Below are 25,723 nucleotides of genomic sequence, written 5' to 3' on the forward strand. Positions count from 1 at the left end.
TAGGATCGATAGCCGTGCTATCAAGGGGGGCTCTCGAGTGAGTAGCTTGATTGTATCATTCATAGAGAGATCAAACCATTGCATCCTTGGCATTATCTTTCTTGGTTCTTGTTTGGATTTTCTCTTTGTGAGTTTTTGAGCTTGTGGTCATCTTCATGACAAACTCAAGTTCATCGAAAATGGAGTTCGTATGCATCATCTTTGCGTTTTGGTGTTGGAGATTTTGTCGGTTCATATTTAGGGAAGGTACTCTTCCTCATCCTATTAAAATTTATTCTCCATTGCTATATATTGCCGTCTTCTATCCAACAAGCCTGAGTTTGCTAATTTTGGAGCCCGTTTGCAAAAGTTATGACAGTTTCAACCTTACCTGGTTCTTATGTTTTGCTTGGGCTATTTTGCAGCACCCAAGCGGTAGTACTACTTGGTACCACGGTAGTACCGCTTCATGCGGTACTTCCATTGTGGCCTACCGCAACTACTTCCGCTTGGGAAAATGCTTCTAGAACTCGTCACGAATTTCACGGTAGTAGAGAGCGATAGTACCGCTCTAAGCGGTAGTACAGCTCCCGAGCGGTAGTACCTCATTAAGTGGTAATAGAGCGATAGTACTGCTCTAAGCAGCAGTACTACTCCCGAGCGGTAGTACCTCTTTAAGCGGTAGTACTGCTCCCCAAGCGATAGTGTGAGGAGATCTAAATCTATTCTTCCACCAATTTTTCTCTCACCTAAGTGAGGGTAACCCTTTGGATCTATATCTTGGAGTTCTTCATGTTCTCTTCTTGTGTTATTCCTCGCATACTCCTCCATAGCATTATTCTTCATGTTCTCTTCTTGTGTTATTCCTCTCATATTCCTCCATAGCATTAATTGTTGTGGTGCGACTTGGGAGAGAAGGACTTCGGCACTCCGTGTGCCGTTGCGATTGCATTTGGTGCATCAGTTTTGAGTTCTCCATGGTGATACGTGGAAGTGAAAGTTGAGTAGCTTATTACTCTTGGGTGCTTCGTCCCATAGAGGTTGTTCCTCTTGGGTGCTTGGGCGCCCTAGACGATTGGTGGTGTCACGGAGATCAATCATTGTGGTGGAAAGCTCCAGGACAAGCGCCGGGGTCTCCAATTAAGTTGTGGAGATTGCCTTGAGTAATTTGTACGGGTTCCGGTGACCGCCCCCAAGGGTTGCGAATTGTACATGTTCGGTGACTGCCCCCAAGGGTTGCCATTTGTACGGGTTTGGTGACCGCCTCAAGGGTCCCTTAGTGGAATCACGACATCTCGCATTATGCGATGACGTGAGGAGATTACGGTGGGCCTAGTGGCATTTTAGGAAGCATTATGCCTCCACACCACTCCAAATGGAGATTAGCATCTGCAAGGGTGTGAACTTCGGTGGCTTTTTTGGGGTTTCACAATATTTGAGAAATTATAGAGTTGGAATTAGGTCAGACGGAGCCACGAGGGGCCGACAAGGCATCAGGGCACGCCTACCCCCTAGGGCGCCCCCTATCGCCTTGCCGTCTCCTCGTAGGTCTTCTGGTCCATCACCGAAGCTTCTATGGTCTCTTATGTCCAAAAAGATCATCAAAAAGTTTCATCGTGTCTGGACTCTGTTTGGTACAATTTTGCTGTAAAACCAAAAACAAGCAGAAAACAACTGGCACTAGGTACTGAGTTAATAGGTTAGTCCCCCAAAATGATATAAAATTACATATAAAGTATTTAAGATTGATAATATAATAGCATGAAACAATAAAAAATTATAGATACGTCGGAGATGTATCAACATACAAAAGTTCATCATGAAATAACATTCTTGGAAGACGAGGCAAAAAAAATCGATGCTTTAAAATGTTATTTATGAAAGCAGTTTGGATTCCTGATTTTGTTTTTTCTTGTTATGTCTTCCACGAATGTCATTTCATGATGAGTATTTCTAAGCACTCAAAACATTTGTCAAAGCTTGCACATTTGTTTAGATTTTTTTTCATTTTCTTCGCATTTTACTTTTCACCCCGATCTCAAATGAGCTCGGGGGTAGAAGAGGACCTTCGCTCACATTAAGTTTTGTTTCATGGACATTCACATCATTCTCGTTATCCCTAAAGGTAACACATGGACACCATGCTAGTTGTCCAATGTGAATGCATCGTAGCTTGTCGGTTTAATTTTTAGTACACAATTAATGCAACTCCGCAAAGATTTAAGCATGAGTGGGAGATGAGTAAAGAGTAAAGCAAATGGTTCACATTATAATTGTCATCTCCAATTAGAGCAACTCAATGAACTCATAGCTCGCACTAAATTCAACCCCACATTTGGTTGGAATTTGTGGCTATAACACCACTAAGCTTCAGGGCCAGAGAGTTGCTCACCATTGTGTTTTACCCGACCCTGTGCACCAAGGGGTGTGGCACATTGTGTCCTAGTCAATAATCGTCAAATGATAATGATTTGATGCTACACTTGGTGATCCTAATACAAGAGAGAAGAGCATAAATAAGTAAAAATCCCATTGGACGAGAATGCTGCATACGATGTAGGGAAAACGAAGAAAGGCGTCCCAAAGTAAGTTTTGAATTGATATAAACCAAAGAGCTTTCCACAGATCAGAAATATGTCAGACAAAGTACCTATAATAATCACTCTTACTCTCTTAGCAGTTGTTTGATCGCAAACATTAGTGCTTGATTTATAGACAATGAGGTTTTACTTGATTTTTATTAAAACTAGTTATATTATCTTTTTGTTGTTAATAATCAGTTTATAGAAGATTGCGTTTGGGTTGAAAAGTGTGTTTGTCTAGTTCCTGTGCAGACTTTTTTTATCCTACCATGACATTTTGTCGCGGTATCCAAATACACGAGAGCTGATTCGCCGGCTCTCGAACTCACAAAATGATGGCGGAGTATACACTCATGTAGATAGCCACCGAGGGCAAAAACTTGAACACACCTATAGAAGCCAAGGAGCTGACCTCGGCAGGTGTAACGAACTGGGTGGACGACGCGAAGGCAGCGGCAGTCGTGGCACAACATCTAGAGAAGGGCAACCTCGATGTGTGGCACACCAGTGAGCCCGTCGTGGTTGCCATCACGTCGCGGACGTCTGCAGGTTCTTTTTTTACACCGATAAATATGCCCACAAGGACCAACACAAGAGAGAGGAAGGAGATATAAGAATCACGTTTCTAGAAAAACAACTAATAGTCGTTTTTTTCTACAAACGGATAATTTCAATTTTTTAATAAGAATCTAGTTTTGCGCATTTTACGGATTAGTTAGATTAACCAAAAGATTGTGGGTAGAAAAAGAGATCTTAGTTCGTTTGGAGAAGAACTCTTTGATCCCATGTAAAAAAAAAACTCTTTGATCCTCGAAAAGGGAAGAAAAGAAAGAACCTTTTGGAACCGTATCCCTTTTGCGCCTCCGGCACAGGCACCCGCCGTGCGCCGTCGACCACGAGAAACAGGGAATCAGGATCTTTGGCTACCGACCACATGCCACATGCACATCGAAAACAAACCAAATCCATCTGCCCATTAATCAGTTTTTATTCCACCGGAAACCCCAGCCAAAAATACGCAGCAGCCACAGAAAATCTCCAGCAAGACCACTGCTCCACCTTCTCCTCCTTCCCTTCGTCTTCCCCCGGCCCGTTACGCTCCCTGCCCGCTCCTCCCAGTCGCCGCCGCCCTCCTCCTCCACCGCAGTCGTCTCCTCCTCCGCCGTCCAGATCCGTCCTGCTGCGCGGCCGGCCACTTGCAAGGCTCCTAGATTCGCGAGAGCTCCTCCCCCGCGAGATCCGCCACCGCCGTCTCGGCGCCGCAGCCCCTTCTTCCGGAGGCGATCCGCCCCTCGAACCACCGCCGTCGCGCCGTCCAGGTAACGCTGCTGCCCGGGTTACCCTCTGTTCGGCCTCGTACCGTCGCGGCGAAGCTTCCCGGCAGCTCGATCTTTAGGGTTGGTAGCTACTACTAGCTACTCCAAACCGGTCGATTGGTCATCGTAGCTTATGGCGTGGTGATTCGGTTGCTGCTAGCGGACAAGTGGTTCGCCGGATTGAAGCCTGTTGCCCTTGCGGCCCAGCTAATCAGTGTCGCTACGCTACCATGATGAACTAAGCGCGCGCTAGCGATTTTGGTTCGATTTGAGGGACCTGAGCTTGATAAGCTTCGCTTGAGCTTTGTGCACCTGTCCCGAGTTAGACTCTGGATGCTAGGGTATATTTTTTCATGCTTAGTCCAGGTTGCCAATGCTGGACTGAACGAACTTCCCGTTTCACTAGGGATGACATAACTCATGACTCCTGTGTGTCTACTAGAGCTTACTCTATGGATATGGAGCTGTGGACTTTGCTTTCCAGGTTTCAGTATGCTTTCTCGTGCTGCTTGTTGGTCACATTTGTTGGGTTTGGGCATCTCCTAAAATGGTCATTTTATGTTTGTGCTATGTTGATCTATACTCTGCAGTTAGCCTATATCCTCCATTCGTGTGTTCACAATGTTGAAGACTTCCTATTCTTTGTTTTGCAGCTTATAACGGTGCACTTGGTGTGAGCCAGCTTGGGTGGCGTTGTGGTACCTGCTTCATTATCGTCTTAGCCTATATTTGCCCTTGGACCAAAGGCCGTTTGAGATTGATAATATGAAACAAAGAATCATACAACGTCCATGCATTCATCTGCAGACGTAACCATGCTGATGGTTCTTCTTGGGCACACCTATATGGTGTTCTTGACACTGCCTTCCGTGCTCCAGTTCTATGCAAACTTGTGACGTTCTATAAGTTTGGACCATGGAGCGTGCACCACGTAAGAGGGGATTTCCAACTGATCCCAAGGAATACAAGTTATATGAGGAAGTTGGAGAAGGAGTTAGTGCCACAGTTTACAGGGCTCTTTGTGTCCCGCTCAATACTTTTGTTGCCATCAAAGTTCTTGACCTTGAGAAGTGCAGTAGTGACCTGGTGAGTAGCTTGCAATTTATTGTGGTCCACAAAAAAAAGATCAAATATATTTCATGACATTGCCTTGTCTGCCGATCCTTTTTTTGTGATAAATTGATTATTGTTATGATAACAACTACTTTACGTCGAGCATGTGATACAATCCATACTCCAAAGGCCTAGAAAAATAAATATTGAAGTGTTATAAGGCTCTTGTGTATTGTTGAGCAACGATATGGTTTGGTCATGTGTATAGACCTTATTCTGTTGTGTATTAGGTTTTTGATTGAGATACTGGAATCCAAATGTGAGTGTAGCGTATGTATGTTACAATTTACCAAAAATGCATATCAGCTTACTTCAATGTAGACTATTACGATGCTTCAATATTTTCTTTAGAATGTTTTGAACAAGCTATGAATCCACTTCCGTCTAATCAGTTTGAGCACAGAATAATGCATACATGAGACTATCAATGGGCCATCTGTTACCTTCCTCGTCTGGTTGCCAGCTATGCTATTCTTTCAGCAAATGTTACCTTTCAAACAACAATTCGATTTTTCTTTCATTGAACTGTCTACTGTAGAAATGTGGATTACATTCTTGGCGGTGGAAATTTTCTATGTTTAGTTAAAGAAAAAAAATCCATCATTCCAATTTTTGATGTAAATACAATCCTGTTTGTAGCCTTGTATGGATGTTTCCAGTAATGCTTTGGTTGCACTTTTTTGTTGTGAATTGGTAACTTCTTATGTTTGATAAGTGACATATGCATAAGTTCTCTTCTTTCAGACAGTTATACGGGCTTACTGCTTATCTTCAATATGAACATGCTAATTTCAACCTACTTATATGTATTTCGTTAGTTTTTTGTTTGCGTGTCTTCCTCACCTTTTGGAACTATCATTCTTCAGGATGGAATAAGGCGGGAAGTACAAACCATGAGCTTGATTGACCATCCTAATCTTCTTCGCGCATGTTGTTCATTTGCAAATGACCATCAACTTTGGGTTGTCATGCCTTTCATGGCTGCTGGATCTGCCCTGCACATTATAAAAACTAATTTTCCAGATGGGTTTGAGGAAGCAGTCATTGCCACACTTTTGTGGGAAGTTCTCAAAGCTCTCGTCTACCTACACTCTCAAGGGCATATTCACAGAGATGTAAAGGTATACACTTCAGAGTTCTTTGAATCCATAATTATCTTCTGAAGCATCTAGCATAACAGAAAGTTGATTTGTCTTTATCTGGTTTATTAAGAAACTAATTACAGTCCACATGTTTCTTTAGAGACATACCATTTTAGATATTTCATTCATCATCCAGAACTGTTCCCCTTGCAGACGACCTTATTAGTTGAATTTCTTGTAGCCTTGTATTAAATGTTGAACTTTCAGTTGTTGCCTTAGCCTTGTGCTATGCACCCTGTCTTTGAGGGCTGGGTCAGACCGCATGTCAGCCCCTCAAAGGGTGGTGCGTCGATGGTTACGGCTGCTTCTCTGTGGCTTGCAACATAAGATTTTTGTTCCAAGAGGGAGACAAATGCATCTTTATCATGTATTGCTGGTAGAACAGTATGATGAGAGGAATCAGAAGAATGATTAGGGCACTACAGTTTTAATGCTATTAAGGGCAGAGGAGATTGCTAACTAGTGTCATTAAGATGTTTGTCTAGAGAACGACTAGTCTCTTACCATGTTCTCACCTAACCAAGTGATGATTTGTCACCTGGCTGGGATTCCCAAGCATTGCCCAGGGTGACAAGTGATTGCATGGTTGGATGCGTAAATCCTTGTTGTGCCTAGTCAGTAGTTGGCAAGGTAACATTGGTCAAATAAGGAAAAGCATGCAGATAGCCAATATTTTGTACTGGCATTTATTTGCTTTACCAATTACCAATTATTGGCTGTGCGGAATATGGGCTTGCTATAAATGTTGGGGCTGATCCAAAATAAAGTTTGTTGGTCTGGCACCTATTGGCTAGGCACAAATGTGCATCCAACCGACAACCGTGTTGCCACTTGCCATGGTTAGGGCCCTAACAAGACGGGTTTTTGGCACTGGTTTTGCACACCCCTGTTTTCACGTTATTGGCTGCCATGTGACATTTGTTGATTCTCTTATCCCTTTCTCTCTCCATGTGAGTATATCGTTAGGGCAATCAACGTTGTGCATGTTCTAAATAACAGCTAGCAAATAGGAATGATAACATTGATGTATAGTTACTATATTTACTTAGACCATTCTTTGTTTGCATGTTCTAAATTATGTTCGAAATTACTAATCCATTTCAGGCTGGAAATATCCTAATAGATACAAATGGAGCTGTTAAGCTAGGAGACTTTGGAGTATCTGCCTGCATGTTTGACACTGGGAATAGACAACGAGCTAGAAATACATTTGTTGGGACCCCTTGCTGGTAATGTCTTGCGAACATTTAGGTTTAGTGGCTCATATCCATTGTTCACATTGTTCTCTGCTTATGTTATTTATGTTAAAGCATACATGACCCCATGCATCTTGCAGGATGGCTCCTGAAGTCATGCAACAACTGCATGGCTATGATTACAAGTAAGTCCATGTCTAGTAACTCTAAATCTGACTATTTAAGTATCCTAACTGATTAAGCTGTTTCTCCTTTTTTTCCAATCACAATTTACAAACAGAGCTGACATCTGGTCCTTCGGGATAACAGCATTAGAACTAGCACATGGTCACGCTCCATTTTCGAAGTACCCTCCAATGAAGGTACGTAAGCATATCTGTTTTCCGTTAATTAACCTACTTCAAGTTACTCTGTTACAGAATGATAACATTGCATGCTACACTTATTCCATTGCAGGTGTTGCTTATGACGTTGCAAAATGCACCACCAGGTCTAGACTACGAGAGGGATAAAAGATTTTCGAAGGTTCTTTTTTTCTATTTACAGCGCTCCTTTTGTAGATAATTGATATTTATATTGATTATTATGTGCATGTTATTTGCAGTCTTTTAGGGACTTGGTTGCTGTATGTTTAGTCAAGGATCCACAGAAGCGTCCCTCTTCAGAAAAGCTGTTGAAACATTCGTTTTTTAAGCAAGCGCGATCAGCTGATTTTTTGGCAAAGAGTATTCTTGAGGGACTTACTCCACTGGGCGACCGCTTTAGGGCGTTGAAGGTGCAGAACAGTGTTTAACGGGGTGGCATGACATCGTCGTAACCAGCCTGACTATATTTTACTCTTCTGTAGGCAAAAGAGGCTGACTTACTTCTCAATAACAAGCTTGGTCCAGAGAGCAAGGAGCAGTTATCACAGGTTAGAGCTTGCTCTTTGGTTATGTGTAATCTTGCGCCTTCCGAATACGGAAATCAGTGCTGATCTTTTCCACTGTTTTGTCAGATATGTCTTAGATTTGTGTTTTTACCAGGTTCTCAGATTTGTTAAATGGGTTATGTGAAGTTGACTCTAGGTTTGCCTCCTTCAAATAAAGGAAATTATTTTTGCAGTCGTTGCTGATCTCCTACATTATTTTATTTTTATCTAATTATTCTTGGAATTAAATTACTTGGCTTTTTAAGGAAGCTCTTGTTCTGTTAACTGATAGGCAATCCCCTTCTGTGGGCTTACTATGGAAATATTTTACTACAGTTGTTTAGAACTTGGAACTGTCATAGTAGCAAGTACATGGTTATAGTTCTCATTTATCTATATTAGGCTGCTGGAGTACACAAATTGTTTGTTCTTTCTTTATTTTGATTTGAAGTATCAGTACAGTTTTTTCTATCAGTTCTTACTAACTCAAGTATTTGCCTTTCAGAAAGAATACATAAGGGGCATCAGTGGCTGGAATTTTAATCTGGAGGACTTGAAAACCGCAGCTGCCCTTGTAAGAGCTCATTTTCCCCTTCTACTAGCTGATGCAGATTGAGCAATAATCAGCCTCCTACCGCAAACCGTCACACAGACACAACAAAATGTTTGTGAGAAACCTGTGTTATCTAATCTTTAAATTTATTTATTGGCAGCTAGACAGTTCAAATGGCACATACCATTTTGATGGTGCCAACAACAAAGATAGGAATGGGCTACAAGACGTTTATAATGAATCAGAAAATATTTATCAGGAAAGGGTTAACCATGGTGCTTCTGCAAGGCATGATGAGGTACTATGGTCATAATTATTGCTGTGACTTGGTAAAGTAGCCTAAAACTATTATATCGTTGCCTAATTCTTCCGACTAACAGCATGAGATACAAGAAGTAGAAGATTTGGATGGAGATCTTGCCTCTTCCTTTCCAACCCGTCCCCTTGAGGCACTAAAGTAAGTTCTGGAGTTTGATCAGTCTAGTACATATATCCATCAAATTGAACAATCTTTTGATGTTATGAACAATGCTATAGTTTTATCTGCAATAATCTGTTTGACAAACTGTGATGTTTGTGATCCCAGAGCTCAGAATTTACTTCCTTTTAAACAACAACAACAACAAAGCCTTTAGTCCCAAACAAGTTGGGGTAGGCTAGAGCTGAAACCTCCAACTAAATTATGTTTACCAACAGTATTGTGCAATCAATTTGGCAGTCTCTTATACCGCGTGAAATACATCTGGTAATGATGGACTTCATGGTTCTACAAAAAAATGAATCACTTATAGGGCCTGAAGCTAGTGTACATGGTTAGATGAGTTAATCCTACCGCTCCATCCTTCTGAAGCGTAATTCAGATGATAATGTTTTGCATCTTTTGAGCTGTCACTTAAAAACTAGTCAACTGTGAAGGATTCTCACTGACTAGTGACACAGGTCTTGCTTTGATGTCGGCGGTGATGATGATCCGGACCCTACTGCTACGAATTTGCGGGTACAACCAAGCATGGAGTCTATATCACCTGTGCAGCAGTTCTCAGAAATGGACCATAGTAGAAGTGACAACTGTAATGGTGAAAATCTGGAAAGAAGTGTCTCCGTACCCTCAAATTTGGGAAATAGTGTATATCCCAAGTTCTCAAGTGGTTCTCTTATTCCCGAGCATGTTCTTTCGCCTTACAAGAATGTTGGTAGTGATTCACGAAGGTAAACAATGTTTTTTCCTTTTTTTCTTCTCTTCCTGCATGCTAGCTACACCATTTTCCTTGGACTACAATTTCTTCATCTCAAATACAGAATAATGGGAATAATTTTACCGTGGATTCCTTTAGTAGCCCTTGAAGAATTGCAATTCCGCTGCTGCTACTATTCTAGCATTCCTCACTAGGCTTGGCTCACATCAACATTTCCTTGGTTGTTGGTGAGAGACTTAAGGCCATTTGGTTACTGAAATACTAGAAAAGAAATGTAAGGACATTGTTCTTTTGGGAGAGGCAAACTTTCAAGTCCATGTGGGGCATAGACTTGCAGTCTCCTTTTAAATTTTACTTGAAAATAGGGTCTGCAAAATTTATGTATGTATGTCAACCTAGCTTGAAATATTGTTTGGACCTCCCTTTGATCTTACAAATAAAATATTCTGATATTTGGTTTCGTGGACTCGTTACATAAAACATTCTGACTCATTTGGTAGAACATTCTCCATTTGTTGTTGTAGCCGATCTAGAAAATGGATACGAGCACAAAGAAGTACTGATTTGTTTTCAACTTTTGGCAACAATGTGGTGATATTGACACCTTTTCATTGTATTATAGCTTCCTATTCTGGGCTTCTGGCCCACATTTTTTACTCTTCTCCATGTATTTTGTCTCATGTGGCTATTCTACATTGTGGTAACACTTCAAATTTTGTAAAATGGAAGGAATGACTTTCATCAGAAAAATCCGAGCAGCAGAAACCGAAGTGGCCCTTTGTTTTTCCGTCAAATGAAGGACATACGCCCACATCTGTCTGGTAAGATGATCATGAGCCCTACATCTACCTCTCTCTAGTACTCTAGTAAGATGATCATGAGCTCTACAGCACATCTCTTGTGATTAGATTCATGTAAAATTGGAGTCGGTATGCATGATTTGGCAACCAAATTTTCATGTTATTTTAATAATTTTGAAATTATTTGAGGTCACCATCTAATCATCTCTTCTATTTATTACTTGGGCAATTAATTTCACATGTCATGTTTGAACAGTTGCACCCGATGAGGCGTCGGAAGGAAATGTTGTCCAGCGAAGGGGGCGATTTCAGGTCACATCAGATAATCCTGGTCAAAAGGTACTGGGTTGTTTGGCGTAGAGGTTACTGGGAACTAGGATAGTGAATAGTTAATTGTATTTGATATTTGTCTTAGTTACGAGTCAAAATGAAACCCTGGATTGTCTTGGTAGAATTTACTTGGTAGCATTATTTAAATGCACAAGTCCATTATGTTACTAAGAGCTGAAGTGATTGATTTACAATGTTTATGACTCTACTAGTAGACTGATACTGCCAGCAACCTGGGATGTTCATTGATTGTAACCTTTTTTTCTATGCTCTTGCCTCTTAGGAGGCTGTAACCAAAAAACTCATCTTCTCAATGAAATGAAACTCAAAGTCTCTGCATTTTCTCGAAAAATAAAAAACTCTACTAGTAGACAAGTCTGGAGCCTCAAGTTCTTTTGCATGGAAAACAACTTGTATGGTCAGTTGATTGATACCTCCAGACGACCACAATGCCTTTGTGGATGAAACTTGCTGGCTTCATTTTGCACATAATTAGAATCCTGAAGAATATTAATTCTGAAGCAACCCAGAGCATTCAATGTATATCTCACATGTTATTATCATTGTTCCTTCAAATATAGTTCGACCATGGTCCCACTCTCCCCAATAGGTTTGCTAGGCAGGGGTTGCTGCAAGGGGGATATTATGGTTGACATTTCCAGAAAATACACCCAGTTGTTTGTTCTGTGCAACTGTGCCTATTAATATTGCCTTTTCGGGTTTTGATTTGGACACAAATAATTTTAACTCTACTTACCTACTCTTAGGTAGCTTCATCAGCAAGCAGCAACAGCAGGCCAAATTTACCAAGTGGCGTAACACGGCCAGCTTCCAATTCATCCACAATTCTTCCGACACTACAATTCTTGATGCAGCAAAATTCTATGCAAAAGGTATTTTATTGCATTTATTATTTCAAAACACACAAAAAAATGTTAGCATTTTTACAATTTGTTGAATTTACAGGAAGTGCTAAGTAGATTGATTTCTTCAATTGAGGAAACATCTGGTACGTATCATGAGAATTGTTTATATTAAACTTCAATCTGATAATTTGACTGGCATACTGATATCTCATTTGGTTTCACGCGGGGAATGTTTTCTGGCAGATGTTTCCGATGCAAGTACAGTTGGTTTGTCTCAGGTGTGTCTGATGGAGTGTGTTCCATATGTTATTTCACATTTGACCTCAAGACATGTGAACTTTAAAGGTCAATTACTGTTAAGCATATTTTCTTGTGATTGTTTTAATAAGTGCTTATATATGTTCAGTCATCTGGATCGCTTGCCAGAGAGAAGGGATTGGAGTCGTATGTCGTCCAACTACAGCGAAGGTATACTACCGTTCTCAGAGTGGTCCTCCGTATTCAAGGACACTACTGAATTTGTGAAAATTTGCAGTGTCACAGAACTCGCTGAGGAAGTGCAGAGATTGAAGCTGAGAAATAATCAGGTAAATTGTCAGCAACCATATTTGGAGCTTTGCATTTGTTTTAATGGTTTGCATGATCTGAACAAAGAGAATCTTTACTTCTTGTAAGTTATGTTTTCGATTTTAAATCATGGGTCTGAGACATTGATTATGTTGTCTGCATGACAGCTTGAGCAGCAGATCAACGGGTTGTCGAAGAAAGACGAAAGGTTGCGAAGAGAGGGTAGTACAAAGCAATGACATATTATATTCCCCCCTAGTCCCCGTTGTATAATTCAGCTCCCCAATTTTGGACCTGGTTAGTGAAATTAATTGTATTATGTTTCGAAATCAGGTAGTTGTATCAATTGTAATTGTAAGTATTTTAGCGAGTTCACATTATAGTATAATCTTTGATTTGTACAGCATGCTTTGTGTTATCGGTGAGGATTAGTTTCCGTCAACTACAATGTTTCGATAGCAACCGTTTGTGAACTTGTTTGTCCCCTTTCTCATTCTTTAGCGTGTGCATGGTTGAACGTTTCTTCTCTTTGTGCATTATTCACAAGTCACAGCGTTGTCTTGCAGCATGTAAATAAATGATAATACTGATTGCCCGTGAATGAGCTGGAGCCAACAGTTACCTATTTCCTTGGCGCCTTGGTGTCTTTGGTTTTAGGTACTCGCTACAGCAAGATTGGTAAGTCGGGCATGGATTTCTAGGTCTTCAATTTGACTAACAAAAAATGTGTAGTATGCCAATAAAGTTATGTACTCCAAACAGACGCTTGCTAAAGCACAAAGCGCACGGCCGAATGATACAAGGCAAGGCAGTGAGGAAGTCGTCTTATAAAGCAAATATTGGGATAACCAGAAAAATGACAGTGGCGGAAAGCAAGGCGATTTACGTTTCCGAAGGAGCGGGCAGCATGCGAAGGCCTGGAAGACGTGAAGTTCCGATGACACGCCCATGGCACCTTAAGCTCCGATGATAATGTCCCTCAGGATGAAAGCGGCGCTAAGCGTTTGTCGCTGTCCTATCCGAGACGGACGAGGGAGTTTCACCCGGAACATGGCACATAGAGAAGAACCACAACAACGTCTCTGAAAAGAGAGCGACACTCTTGGGCACAGCCTCGGCACCAACCGCCAAAGTTGTGGGTGCTTTCGATTGGCAGCCGACTAGGGGTGCCGAAGGACATCTTTGATGAGTACCAAACCTTCCAGACCCGAGTTTGGTGTCATGTGGCCACAGGGGAAGAGTGTGCACGAGTCACCCTGCGTTGCTACATTGCACTACACCCGTTGTTCATCCATACGACCAAGGGACATAGGCAACCACCATCGTTCATGATTGTCCGCCGGAAGAGTCAACTGCGGACTTTCACCCATGGTTGCCGTCCCGACATTCATGGCCCCGAATCCACCTCACCCCACCCTGCAACCGTTGCACACCAAAGGAACAAGCGTGAAGGTCACTCCTTGCCCCTGATCAACCCTACGCCCATGCCTAGACCCTAGGCACGGGCAAATCAGGACTCCCCGCCCATCCTGCCCCGGTGGGCAAAGCGAGATCCCCCGAAGGGTGAGGGATGGATTTGTGGCCTGTCGGCGGTAGATCCACACCCATTGGCGGCGGTCCGAACATGGGAGGTGGCCATCCACGTGGCCTCGGCCCGCATAGACCCGATTAGGGTTGGAGGGAAGTCCTCTTTGGCCCGACACCACCATAGACCATCAGGGGAGAGGAGCGCGCCGAAAGCGTGTGCCAACACTGACTAGACCGGCCCAACACCTGCACGTTGTTGGGGCACTGTTCACCACCACCTACAAGGTCCACTATGCCCACTGCACTCCGCACACTGGCGGACCGCACTGCCACCAAGACTGGTAGCATCGCCGCCCAAGAGACCCCGAGTAGCGCCACCAAGCCGGGCCCGTGCCGCATCGCGGGGTCCGCGCTGCATGCAGCAAGAGACCGCCACCCGCCCCATGTCCCATGCAGCAACCACCCCGCGCCGCTCGCCGTGGCCAGGCCGCCAGATCCAGGAGATCTCGACCCGAGCCACCTTCGCCACGCCTGGATCACACCACCGTCCTCGTCGCAACCCTCCACGTCAACGCTACAACCGTCGCACCTCACAAAGCATCGCGTTTGCGCTCGGTGACGCCAGCCCGCGCCGCCCACCAGCGCGTGAAGAGGAAAGGACACCCCCACCACCCCACTGCCAACGCCGACCGGGCTTTGGCGTGTCAAAGAGGTCTGGTAGGCGCGCGCGGGGGGGGGGGGGCTCTTTATTGACGGTTTGGGTGAGTCTCACAGTTATTAACCTCCCATTATTATATATAAAAACGCTTACAACCTCATTTGACGACGAATACAATGATATGTTTTTTCCCTCAACGCGACATCACCGGCGTTGGCATATGTGATTATCCTGTGGGTGGCGTACTGGCAGGATGCATGTATAGCCTGATGGCATATGTGATCAATCCGCTGGGTAGCGTACTGGCAGGGTGCATGTATAGCCGGACGGAAAGGATCAAAGGAGCCTCTCAAGTCCCAACTGGCGTGTGCCCTTCATCCTTCCTGGTTCCTGCATACAACAAACATGGCCGGCCGCCGGCGCGGCGCGTAGGGCGACAGTTCAACCGAAGCTGCGAGCATCTTTTTCAAGATGTGTCGCCTAGTGCCCAAGCCATCGATTGTACTAGGCTAACTCATTATTTTTGCTTGAAACGGTCAACCGCAGACACTTCTTCTTAAAGAAAACATTCACACTAGCGTAAAAAAAACATGCACACTGTCAAGCACTTGAACCCTCGCAGCTTTGGGGCATCTCCAATAACGCGTACTCATTTTGCAGATCAAAATGCCCATGTCACTAACAAACAACTCCATCACACAACCGCAACAATAGTGTATCAAAATTGGTCGGTAGGAGGCGGAGAGGACAAAGAAGATGCTAGCAGTGCAATTTTTAGTTTGGAAGAGGATGGAGTGCGCCTTGGAAGAAGTATGATTGGGTTGAGGTTCGAAGACATTTCTATCATACAACTTATGAATAGACGCAGATTAAAAAGACCGCACAATGACGCTAACACGAAGTTGACTTATCTTTTTTCGCCCGCTTTGACATCGAAGGGGTTGACTTGCAACCACCGAGACAGATGAAGTTGTTGAAGACCCCTTAACGACGGAATGGAATATCCTCGAGACGGAAGTTCAGACTTGAGACAAGTGACATGTACATGCGGTGTTTCCTAACTAATATGCTGTGGTTTAACGGCTCTTCGCTCAGGATTAATGGTGTTACTCAGGCCAAATTGCCTACCATAGTGGCATCATTTCATAATTAGGTGTAAACAATATACTCCAGCTTAAATTTGCTTGAACTGCTCCCATGAGCACGCAACACCGATGGCATTGATGCCTTGCTACCTAAATTATGCATGTCCACATGCTATGATATATTTTCCTTTCGCTCACGCGTATGCGGCTAGGGCAAAGTTTTCTCCCCTCTGAGTTTCACCGGTCAACATGTGGATTCGCCTTCTTTCTGCTTGCCACTCGGTAGTGGGAAGATGAATCCCGACGCCTCAGTTCCGGCTAGTAGTTTGGGTTAAGATTTTATTTTTAGTCCTTACAAAGGTGACACTTCATCTTTGAGCTGGTCATTCAGGCTTTGATTCTCCTCAAATTCACGCGACCTCGAGCGTAGATTTAGGTTATCTCCTCGGGTGGCGAGATTATGGTTTCCCATGGTACATGGGCGATTGCGATATATGGAGTCAATCACTTCAGATCGATTCAAGGGTTGAATGAAAAAAGCTGAGGCTCCAGGGCGCTGGTCCTTAGGGCCACGTGCACATATATATTTCGGCTGTCATTGATAAGGTCAGTCTGGCTTCGGAATGACAGTGGCGATGAGGCGAGTCAACAACTCGTTTTTGGCAACGGTACTGACCGTTCAATGATCCAGGGTGGTGTATTTTTTCTTATTATGTTAGGGTTTCTTTGTACGCCCGCTGAACTTTTATACTCTGTAGTAATAGATCTAGGGTCCTGATAACGCCCACACGTGTGGGCGTTAAGGGGTGTGGGCGTTAAGGGGTCTGGCCACACGTTTCATGTGGTATCAAGAGAACCAGTCCACACGTCTACGTGTGGGCAAAACAAGTAATGCCCACACGCTCGGTCTTTTGCCTCGCGGTCCCTCTCACACGCCTACGTATGGGCAAAATAGATAACGCCCACACGCCCGTACGTCCGGCCTCCTACCTCACGGTCCCGCACGCCCCGCGTGACAGTCACCACACGTCCCCGCAGTTGCCATGGTCCGGACCCTCTTCCATGTTCGTTTAACTGCAGTTGCCATGTTGCTGAACTATAGTTGCCATGTCTGACAACTACAGTTGTCATGGTTGCTCAACTGCAATTGTCATCTCAGGTCAAGTGCCAGATGCCATTTTTGGACAACTGCAGCTGTTGCCATGTATGGTCTGGTCTACTACAGTTGCCATGATTTGAAAACTAACACCAGGTAGTTGCCATGTAGCACTACAAAAAGACACGGCAAAATAACATGTTCGGGTAAAGAGAGAGTTGCCATCTGCTTACAATGGCTACAAGCATGATGAAAATAGCCAACTTTAGGAGTTGCCACCTACTAACACTAGGCAGTTTTTCGCTCACGCATGATGAAAATAGCTAGGACCAATTCATGTTATGCAGGGATTTTTTAACACACAAAATCGCACGGGTGTGTGACAGCATGGTGCTCAACCTATTTAAGGCCCTGCCTTGTCCAATGGCTACAAGCAAAGCAGTAGTAGGTAAGAATCATACACGATGTCGCGAGGACAAAGAAGAGCCATGGGAAGCATGCTCTCGTTTCTCCTTCTAGCCATCCTGCTCCACCTCGCCGGCGGCAGCCCTCCTCCGGAGCCGGTGGTCTGCACGGACGGCACGTCCAACTGCACGGTCACCAACTCGGTCGGTTCCTTCCCGGACCGCATCGTCTGCCGCGCGCGCAGCGTCACCTACCCGCGCACCGAGCAGGAGCTCGTCGGGGCCGTGGCGGCCGCGGCCTCCGCGAAGCGCAAGATGAAGGTGGCCACCAGGTACTCGCACAGTATCCCCAAGCTGATGTGCCCTGGCGGCCTCGACGGCGCCATCATAAGCACGGAGCGGCTCAACCGGACGGTGCGCATCGACGCGAAGAAGGGGCTCATGACGGTGGAGAGTGGCATGGTCCTCCGTGACCTGGTCGAGGCGGCCGGCGCCGCGGGGCTGTCGCTGCCGAACTCGCCGTACTGGTACGGCCTGACCATCGGGGGCCTGCTGTCGACGGGCGCGCACGGGAGCTCGGTGTGGGGCAAGGGCAGCGCCGTGCACGAGTACGTGGTCGGGCTGAGGATCGTGACGCCGGCGCCGGCCAGCAAGGGGTACGCCGTGGTGAGGGAGCTCGGCGCCGACCACCCGGACCTGGACGCGGCGAAGGTCAGCCTCGGGGTTCTCGGCGTCGTCTCGCAGGTCACCCTGGCCCTGCAGCCGCTGTTCAAGCGGTCGGTGACGTTCGTGACGCGCGACGACTCGGACTTCGCGGACCAGGTGGCCGTCTGGGGCCGCCTCCACGAGTTCGGCGACATGGCGTGGCTGCCGCAGCAGCGCAAGGTCCTCTACCGCGAGGACGACCGCGTCGACGTCTCGTCGCCGGGCGACGGCCTCTGGGACTCGCTCCTTGGCCGCTCCATTCCCACGCGGCTGCTCATCAATGGCAGAGCCGCCGAGGAGCGGCTGCAGGAGGGCAGCACCAACGACACCGCCCTGTGCGCGGCGGGGCGGCTGCAGGCGGACTCGCTGGAGCGGCAGGCCTACGGCTTCAAGAACGACGGCCTCAACTTCACCGGGTACCCGGTGGTGGGGTACCAGCACCGCATCCAGGCGTCCGGCACGTGCATCAACAGCCCGGAGGACGGCCTCAACACCAGCTGCCCCTGGGACCCGCGCATCCGGGGCTCCTTCTCCCAGAACACCGACTTCAGCATCGCGCTCTCCAAGGCGCCGGCGTTCGTGGCGGAGATGCAGCGGCTCCGGGACCTCAGCCCGGACACGTTCTGCGCCGGCATCGACACCAGGTTCGGCGTGCTCATCCGCTACGTCAAGGCGTCCTCCGCTTACCTGGGCAAGCCCGAGGACTCCGTCGACTTCGACATCGTCTCCTACCGGAGCCGCACCGACGGCATGCCGCGCGCGCACGCCGACGTGGTGGACGAGATCGAGCAGATCGCGCTGCACAAGTACGGCGGCCTCCCGCACTGGGGGAAGAACCGCAACTTCGCCTTCGACGGCGCCATCGCGAAGTACCCGAAAGCTGATGAATTCCTCAGGGTGAAGGACAGGTACGACCCCGACGGGCTCTTCTCCAGCGAGTGGAGTGACCAGGTGCTCGGCATCAATGGGAGCCCCAACATCGTCAAGGAGGGCTGCGGGGTGGAAGGATTGTGCGTTTGCTCTGACGACTCGCACTGTGCGCCCGAGCAAGGCTACTTCTGCCGTCCAGGAAAGGTGCACGGCGAGGCGAGGGTTTGCTCCACAAGTGCTAACCCGTGACCTCGCTTCTGAAGATTCTGCGCAACCAACCGCGCTAGCGTTTTTCCTGCCTTTTGTTATTTGATTTCGCTTATTATGAGGACTAGTAGAACGCCCGTGCGTTGCCACGGGCTTTTTGAAGAAAAAAAATGCTACTCATGGTGCTAAAATAACCGAGAACAATGCATGTCTCAGCTACCACACATCTCAGATCCTCGGTTCTCAGGTAACACGCTTCTTCAATCAATTACAACTATCTTTTTACAAATTAAGAAAGTTCGACTCAGATACTAAAACTACATAAAAACATATAATCATGTCTTCTTCTGAATAAAAATATTGTAGTACACAACAGATTCAGTTATTGTGACCACTATAAATATCTATCTTCTAGTGCAAATATTTATATCCCCGGTTATTGTGACGGCTATCTATATTTATCTTCTAGAACAGATACTTATATCAAGAAGACATACATTTGCAAGTGTTTCTTGCTGCCAAAACCTACGTTTAGCTAAAATAAGTAGACGTGGCATAAAATTTGAGATGAGCATAGCACAACAAGGCCAACTTGCCTCCATGTCAGAGAAACAACAACTTGATTGCTCCTACTTTCGTACGCAACATCTGTGCTAGTACATAACTAAGAGGACTACGAAAAATGACGGGTGATCACTCGGCGGCCGCCGATGCACATTTTTTACATCGCTTCACTTCTTCGAAGAATGAATTTGCTGCCGTGTTCACCATCTGAAGTTCAGTGCATACAATCAGAGGCATGTTACCTCCAGAAATCCCTATCAAAAGACAGTGGTTTACTTCCCTGCATTACATTTGCCAAAAGATACTAAGCATAACATTAACCCATTTAGTTGTCTAGATAACCAGATTAAATCATAAGCATTACATGGTTCTTATTTCAGTGAAAAGGAATACCGTTGAATAATGATTACCAATGCATGTCAGCATGCATAATTCAGAAACCACACGTTTAATCATTTAGGGGGCAGATACATTTGTTTTCAGAGCCTGCAACTATGAAATGCTAGACAAGTTTATTGTCCTACTAAAAATATGAGGAAATTATCAATGTCAAAGTTGTTGTGTCTAGTGCCAAAATTAACTACTATATCAGGTTAGGTCTGCTAGAAATAATAGTGGTAAGTAAGAAACGTGACAAAAATTAAGCATCGACTCATATGTATACCTACAGATCTAGCCAAAAGCTTTGACACGCAAGAACAACAATAACAATGAACCTGCTCGAGTCTCGGCATATACTTGACTTCCCGTGCAAATCTATTCGCTATATTACTTACCCATAAATCACTCTACATCATCTTCTTATTTCTCTAACAACTATATCTGCATGACCAATCCAAGTTCACCACCTCTGTTAATGACATATCCAACTCACAATCCCCCCTTCCACCTCCACCAACACACTTAGAATTTCAAACACTTACCGGTGCACTTGTCTTCCACAGCTCATTAATATTTACACGGTGTAATGCAACTTCTCGAACTTCATCCCGGCTCATTAACTCCACCACTCTAGCGCACACACAAAATATTGATTATGCTCTATAGAACAAAGAACAAAAATGACTTCACATGCTAAATATTGATTCTGACAATGATATACTGTTTCGAAAAGCTGATCAATACTCGTAAGATCTGTAGTAGGTACAGATGTTGCATAAGTTGATGTACTTTCTGAAGCCGGGATGACCATGCTAGAAAAGCAAGTTGTTTGCAAATCTAATTGGATGAATAAACTGGAAGTACAAATGTACTTAAAATAAAGAAGTTTTGATCAAGTTCATTAATAAATAACATGCACCAAACCACTTGTTAGAATAAGGATGCTAGAGAGATTACTTGAAATCCATACAAGCAAGCAATTAGAATTTTGTGGTGCAGAAGAATGACTTTGGGCTGTTAAAAATAAAGAACAATGATTGTGTCTATCTATATACGATTTTCCTCTGCTCAAGCAAGCAAGCAAGAATCAAACAACACAATATACAACAATTTGATTGCACACACGTTCAAACTGGATGGATACGTGCACATTAGCAAACACCACCAAGTTGTGTCCAGACCATTTGCAATCAAAAGATGAGATGTGCAAGGAAGGGGGTGGAGCTCACCACACCAGGCCAGGGGGTAGGAGGAGGGAGTAGGCAGCCGCAGCAGCAATGAGGGAGGGCTCGTCCTCGTCCACCTGAAGCAGTAGGAGCAGCAGCTGGTCCAGATCCGAGCAACCTGCACAGAAAACAAAGGAAAGGAAAGGAAAGGAATCACAAGGAGGGGCATGAAGAAACCGACAAGACAAGGGAAGGAGGCGCGCGCACCATGGTCGGAGGTCGCCGGAGATGGCCTGCAGCCGGCGCCGTCCTTTCCTTGGAGGTTGAGGCGTCGGACCTCCACGGGTAGCTAGGGATTCGGGCGTCTCAGTCCATGGCTGTAGCCGGGTCGGACCTCCATGGACGATCTCGAGGGACGGCGGCCCGCCGGTGCGGCTGCGGATCTGGGCGCTGCCTCCCCTTGCCGCCGGAGAGGGAGAGAAGGTGAGGGGGAGGAGGAGGCCGGGCAGGGCTCCTCCCGCCTGCCCGCGACGGGAGGTGGCGGGGGCGGCGCCGACGGGCAGCAGCGACATTTGAGGGAGGGGATCGGCGGCGGCTGCGAGGGCGAAGGAGACGGCGGCGGGGCAGAAGCTGCAGGAGACGGCGACGGGGACCTCGAGGCCGAGCTCAGGCCATGGCTTCCCTGGCTCCAGAGGCCGTGGCGGCGCCGGACGCAGCGGCGGGGCGAGGAGGAGGCCGGCCGTCGGGGAGGCAGGAGCTCCTCGTCCCCTCGATCCAGATCGGGATCGGGGAGGGAGCAACAGGGGCGCGAGGGAGCGGGCGATAGGTTTAGGTTTTTTTGTCGCTGGTTAACCTTGGTAGGTCTTTTTTCGTTGGTTAACCTTCGTAGGTCTATTTTTTGGTACGTGGATGGGTGCGGGTTGGGGCCTCAGGAGGAGGGTTTTTCGGTTTCTGGTGGATAAGTCAGAGGTGGGAGTGAGGACGAAAAAAAACCGGACGAAAACGGAGACTACCAACTGCTCCATTAGGAGTAGAGATTGACCAGATTGTCGATTGGTCCCGACTTGGAAGGCCTCTTGATATCCAAGGCCGCATGCTAACCCTGGTCAGAACGGTCCGGATCAAGTTTGGCTTGGCGTTCCCCATGGTCCTTTTTGTATTCCACAACATGTGGTTTTTGAGTAGTAAAGCTTGGTTTAACCCCTAAAAAAAAAAATCTTGGTTCTCGGTATTTACTGGAGGGTACGGAAGCAAGTGGATAAGATCCTTTGTGGGTTCCTCTCGGCTAGCAGGGCACATGTTCATGGCAACTAGTGTCATGTCAACTAGGTTAACTAGATGAAACCCTGCACGTTGTTGCGGGATGTTTAGTTAATATTTTTTATAGAGTCCATCAAATTTGAATGAGATCATTTTGAAAATGTTGAGTAGTTTGTTATCTTGTGCACTCAAAACTAAAGTATAGCTCCTGAATGATCAACAAATTCAGTTGTTTATGTAGTCTGAATAATATTTGCGTCTATAATGATCAAATAGGAGTTTCTTCCTACCCAATTTTGGCCCTAAATCATGTATTGCCTATCTGGGTTTGGCTCAATGGTACAACATATTAATAGATAACGAACTTGGCAATCAGCTTGTTTCTGTTGGACTCAAATAAGCCGAAAAAATGATAACATGAGTACCAGAAGAGAAAGTACAACTCTTTTGTGGAATTAGCATGGAAACATGACTTGAGACGGACAAACATAATATGCAAGTTGTAAAACAAATACAACATGAAGCGATAAATTATGTGCACTTTCAGGTTACTACATGAAGTAACAATGTAGAAGAACGCAGTGACACTCAACACACAACTACCTAAAATCTTTGCATGTGGTGACTTAGACACCATCGGCGTAAAAGCAATATCATCTTAGTATATCAATGATACCCATTTTCAATCCTACCATCTTCACTGTAGATTGCGAATAATTTGCAAGGATCATTGTCAGAAGACATTGAACTGAGTTACAATACTCTATGGCCGTGCAGGTGCAGCTAACATTCTCAAGACATAAGATCAAAACCTCCCCTCTCCTGAAGGAACATATATATCAAGTCAAATTAAGAAGTATTTTACGAAATGCAAGAGAAAAGGAAACCTGCTTAACAGAAGTGTATAGTTTAATTTCCATAACAGGAATAATCCAGTAATAGGGATTCCAAGTTTAGAATAGCATACCTATCTCGGAGCTAATTAATCAGGCTTAGAATTTCATGGACAGAGAATCCTTTAATTATTATCTCACAATATTAACTTTTCAATGTTTAACCATCTACAGTGGAAAACTGGGAGGGGAATATAGATGCATCTTCAGGATATGCATGATAAGCTGATCTTTGAAGTACATGGATGTTCATATGTGCCATGAATCGCCCATGATGGATTTCTACAAAAAAAAAACTGCAAAAAAGGCTAATTAATTTCGCCTAATGAGAAGAAGAAAAACACAACTAAAAACAAATATGAAATATTCTATTGAAATGTAGAATGCCAACTGTCCTCACTCAATTTATAGACGAATACACTGTGATATGTGAACACTACAGCAATGATCCTTGTTGATCAAAATCTTTGTTAAAATCGTGGTATGCCTTCATGAAAGTAAATAAGTCTATTGACCTGTAAGCGTGCATGATGTGTAGATGAATTAATCAATCCTGGTGGTTTTGCCATAACAGTAAGAAGTATACAACATTACTTGTGTATTGTACTGGATTCTTGGTCCTTCCGCTATGTTATCCTAAACATTATTTTACCATCGTTGTTGTTTTCCTGTCAACATCCTCTAAAACAACAATCAATGGATAAGACATCAAAATCATGCTAATCGAATTACCTGTTGTGTAGGTTATCACCGTGATGAACCAATAATTAAGCAAGCACAGTTAGTTGCTTGTTTCTAATTATACTGCAACAATGGGGACGGTGTCCAAAATCACATGGCATAAATTTTTAACAAAATGTTTTCAGAAAAATAAACTACGGGATCTCTCACCTTCTCAAATTCTAGATGCTCATGATTCTACAACACCCGACAAACTAAGGACCAAATCTTCCAATGACACAGCAGAAAAAAAATCTTTTTTTCACCTTTTCAGCCGAGCTCGGTTGCGGTCAGCGCAGTTCCTCATCGTCGTCGAATCCAACGGTGGCATGGGTGATTCCAGCTCCTTGCCGTCGAATCCAGCGATCGGGGAGGTCACCCAGGTCAGGCGGAGTCATGGCCGTCTAGGTAGCGAAGAGTTGAAGCCATCCGCAGATTCGAGATAGAGAAAGGAGAGAGTTGCGGAGGTGTCGTCGCCGGAGCCGTGAGCCGCCGCTGCCATTGGCAGCCATGCCGCGGGATGTGCCACGTCTGACGCAGTGAAAGGCCGAGGGCAGCCAGGCCATGCGCCGCGCGCCGTGTACGGCCGTGGACGTTTGCCGTCGGAGCCGTGAGCCGCCGCTGCCATTGGCAGCCATGCCGCGGGATGCGCCACGTCTGACGCAGTGAAAGGCCGAGGGCAGCCAGGCCATGCGCCGCGCGCCGTGTACGGCCGTGGACGTTTGCCGTCGGAGCCGCTGACCGGAGGCGCAAGGGGCGATTTGCCGGAGACCCGGTCAACGTCGCCTCCACGTCAAGATCTTGATATTCGCCGCCGCTGCCATGGAAAGATGTTTGGCGGCTGGATATGGCGGAGGGGAGAAATTGGATCTTTTGCCCCACTTTACTTCTCCATTTGATCATTTGTCCCCTGAGACAATCACTGTCATTGGGGCCACTGTCATTGAGACAATCACAGGGCAAATCATCCAACCCCTTGTAAAGTGGGGCAAATTATCCAATCCCCCGGCGGAGGGCGATGCTTCAACGCACGCCTAGGAGCGCAGCGCTATTGCTCTCATGCTGCTCTTGTGGAGATTGACATCGGTGACACTTGGATGGCCAATATGGGAGGGGTGGTGGGGAGTGGAGGATAAGACCATGCCTCTCTCCTCTTAATTCTCTCATCGGTTACAGAATAGGAAGAGGAACAGAAATCGCACTATTAGCTGAAACAAAAGTAAAAGAATCTGGTAAAAAAAATAAAAGAATCGGTAGAGCAGCCCGGGAAAGACGCTGGTCAGGGTAGTTTTGAACTTGTGATTGGTTGATATCTGATGACATGGCATGCTGAGTTGGACTATTTGCATGTTAAGAGAATACCTTATAGTGGGGAGCAACTTCTTAAGAAAGGTAGATGTGTGCCATCCCCTAAGGCTCGACAGTCTAGGCATCATCGACATTGCCAATACCTCAACTAGCCACGGGATTATCTAGCTTTGGAGGATGCAGGCTGAGGGCTCGACATGTGACTCTAGGATGAGTGGAGTGTGTTCAGCGCCTCTGCCAAGATGTTGGTGGGAGATGAAAACACCACACTCTTCTGGGAGGATCATCGACTCAGGGGCAAAGCCATAGCAAATTTGGTGCCATACCTT

The 25,723-nt window shown here is 45.5% G+C and overlaps 3 protein-coding genes across 14 annotated transcripts; 2 read left to right on the plus strand and 1 right to left on the minus strand.

Moving 5' to 3' along the window:
- Positions 1–3,558: 3,558 nt before the first annotated feature.
- LOC123164249 (serine/threonine-protein kinase BLUS1) lies at positions 3,559–13,043 on the plus strand. Of its 2 annotated transcripts, XM_044581661.1 has the most exons (21): positions 3,560–3,880; positions 4,531–4,963; positions 5,857–6,111; positions 7,237–7,361; positions 7,469–7,513; positions 7,609–7,690; positions 7,785–7,853; positions 7,933–8,103; positions 8,176–8,241; positions 8,744–8,812; positions 8,952–9,089; positions 9,172–9,248; positions 9,731–10,000; positions 10,717–10,808; positions 11,044–11,126; positions 11,885–12,010; positions 12,084–12,126; positions 12,227–12,261; positions 12,390–12,451; positions 12,519–12,570; positions 12,718–13,043. In XM_044581661.1, the coding sequence occupies exons 2-21, from the start codon at positions 4,793–4,795 to the stop codon at positions 12,787–12,789; spliced, it is 2,103 nt and encodes a 700-aa protein (XP_044437596.1). In that variant the 5' UTR covers positions 3,560–3,880; positions 4,531–4,792; the 3' UTR covers positions 12,790–13,043. The 2 variants fall into 2 exon arrangements, with proteins under 2 accessions (XP_044437595.1, XP_044437596.1); XM_044581660.1 differs by having other exon boundaries at positions 3,559–3,880; positions 12,227–12,451.
- A 4,271-nt stretch (positions 13,044–17,314) lies between these two features.
- Positions 17,315–19,326, plus strand: LOC123164389 (L-gulonolactone oxidase 2). The gene has a single exon (XM_044581832.1). The coding sequence runs from the start codon at positions 17,381–17,383 to the stop codon at positions 19,142–19,144; it is 1,764 nt and encodes a 587-aa protein (XP_044437767.1). The 5' UTR covers positions 17,315–17,380; the 3' UTR covers positions 19,145–19,326.
- Positions 19,327–19,414: 88 nt separating this feature from the next.
- LOC123164390 (protein enabled) lies at positions 19,415–25,177 on the minus strand. Of its 11 annotated transcripts, none has more exons than XR_006482381.1 (6): positions 23,956–25,177; positions 21,481–23,662; positions 21,277–21,391; positions 20,590–20,677; positions 20,443–20,488; positions 19,415–19,920 (listed from the first exon to the last, which is right to left on the minus strand). XR_006482381.1 is itself a non-coding variant. In XM_044581834.1 (3 exons), the coding sequence occupies exons 1-3, from the start codon at positions 21,783–21,785 to the stop codon at positions 19,905–19,907; spliced, it is 462 nt and encodes a 153-aa protein (XP_044437769.1). In that variant the 5' UTR covers positions 21,786–22,106; the 3' UTR covers positions 19,415–19,904. The 11 variants fall into 11 exon arrangements, 4 of the variants coding, with proteins under 4 accessions (XP_044437769.1, XP_044437771.1, XP_044437768.1 ...); XR_006482380.1 differs by lacking the exon at positions 20,443–20,488 and having other exon boundaries at positions 23,956–24,047; positions 24,353–25,176; XR_006482379.1 differs by lacking the exon at positions 20,443–20,488 and having other exon boundaries at positions 21,481–23,295; positions 23,441–23,662; positions 23,956–25,173.
- Positions 25,178–25,723: the final 546 nt, after the last annotated feature.

This window comes from Triticum aestivum, chromosome 7D (genome assembly GCF_018294505.1).
Source record: "Triticum aestivum cultivar Chinese Spring chromosome 7D, IWGSC CS RefSeq v2.1, whole genome shotgun sequence".
In the NCBI taxonomy this organism is placed as follows: domain Eukaryota; kingdom Viridiplantae; phylum Streptophyta; class Magnoliopsida; order Poales; family Poaceae; genus Triticum; species Triticum aestivum.

Coding starts and splice junctions, on each gene's coding strand:
- LOC123164249 (XM_044581660.1), top strand. CDS start 4,793: ATGGAGCGTGCACCACGTAAGAGGGGATTTCCAACTGATCCCAAGGAA. Junction 7,362..7,468: donor TTTGTTGGGACCCCTTGCTG/GTAATGTCTTGC, acceptor TGCATCTTGCAG/GATGGCTCCTGAAGTCATGC. Junction 10,001..10,716: donor GTTGGTAGTGATTCACGAAG/GTAAACAATGTT, acceptor GTAAAATGGAAG/GAATGACTTTCATCAGAAAA.
- LOC123164389 (XM_044581832.1), top strand. CDS start 17,381: ATGTCGCGAGGACAAAGAAGAGCCATGGGAAGCATGCTCTCGTTTCTC.
- LOC123164390 (XM_044581833.1), bottom strand. CDS start 21,785: ATGTCGCTGCTGCCCGTCGGCGCCGCCCCCGCCACCTCCCGTCGCGGG. Junction 21,392..21,480: donor TCCGGCGACCTCCGACCATG/GTGCGCGCGCCT, acceptor TTTTCTGTGCAG/GTTGCTCGGATCTGGACCAG. Junction 20,860..21,276: donor CTACCCCCTGGCCTGGTGTG/GTGAGCTCCACC, acceptor TTGCTTTTCTAG/CATGGTCATCCCGGCTTCAG.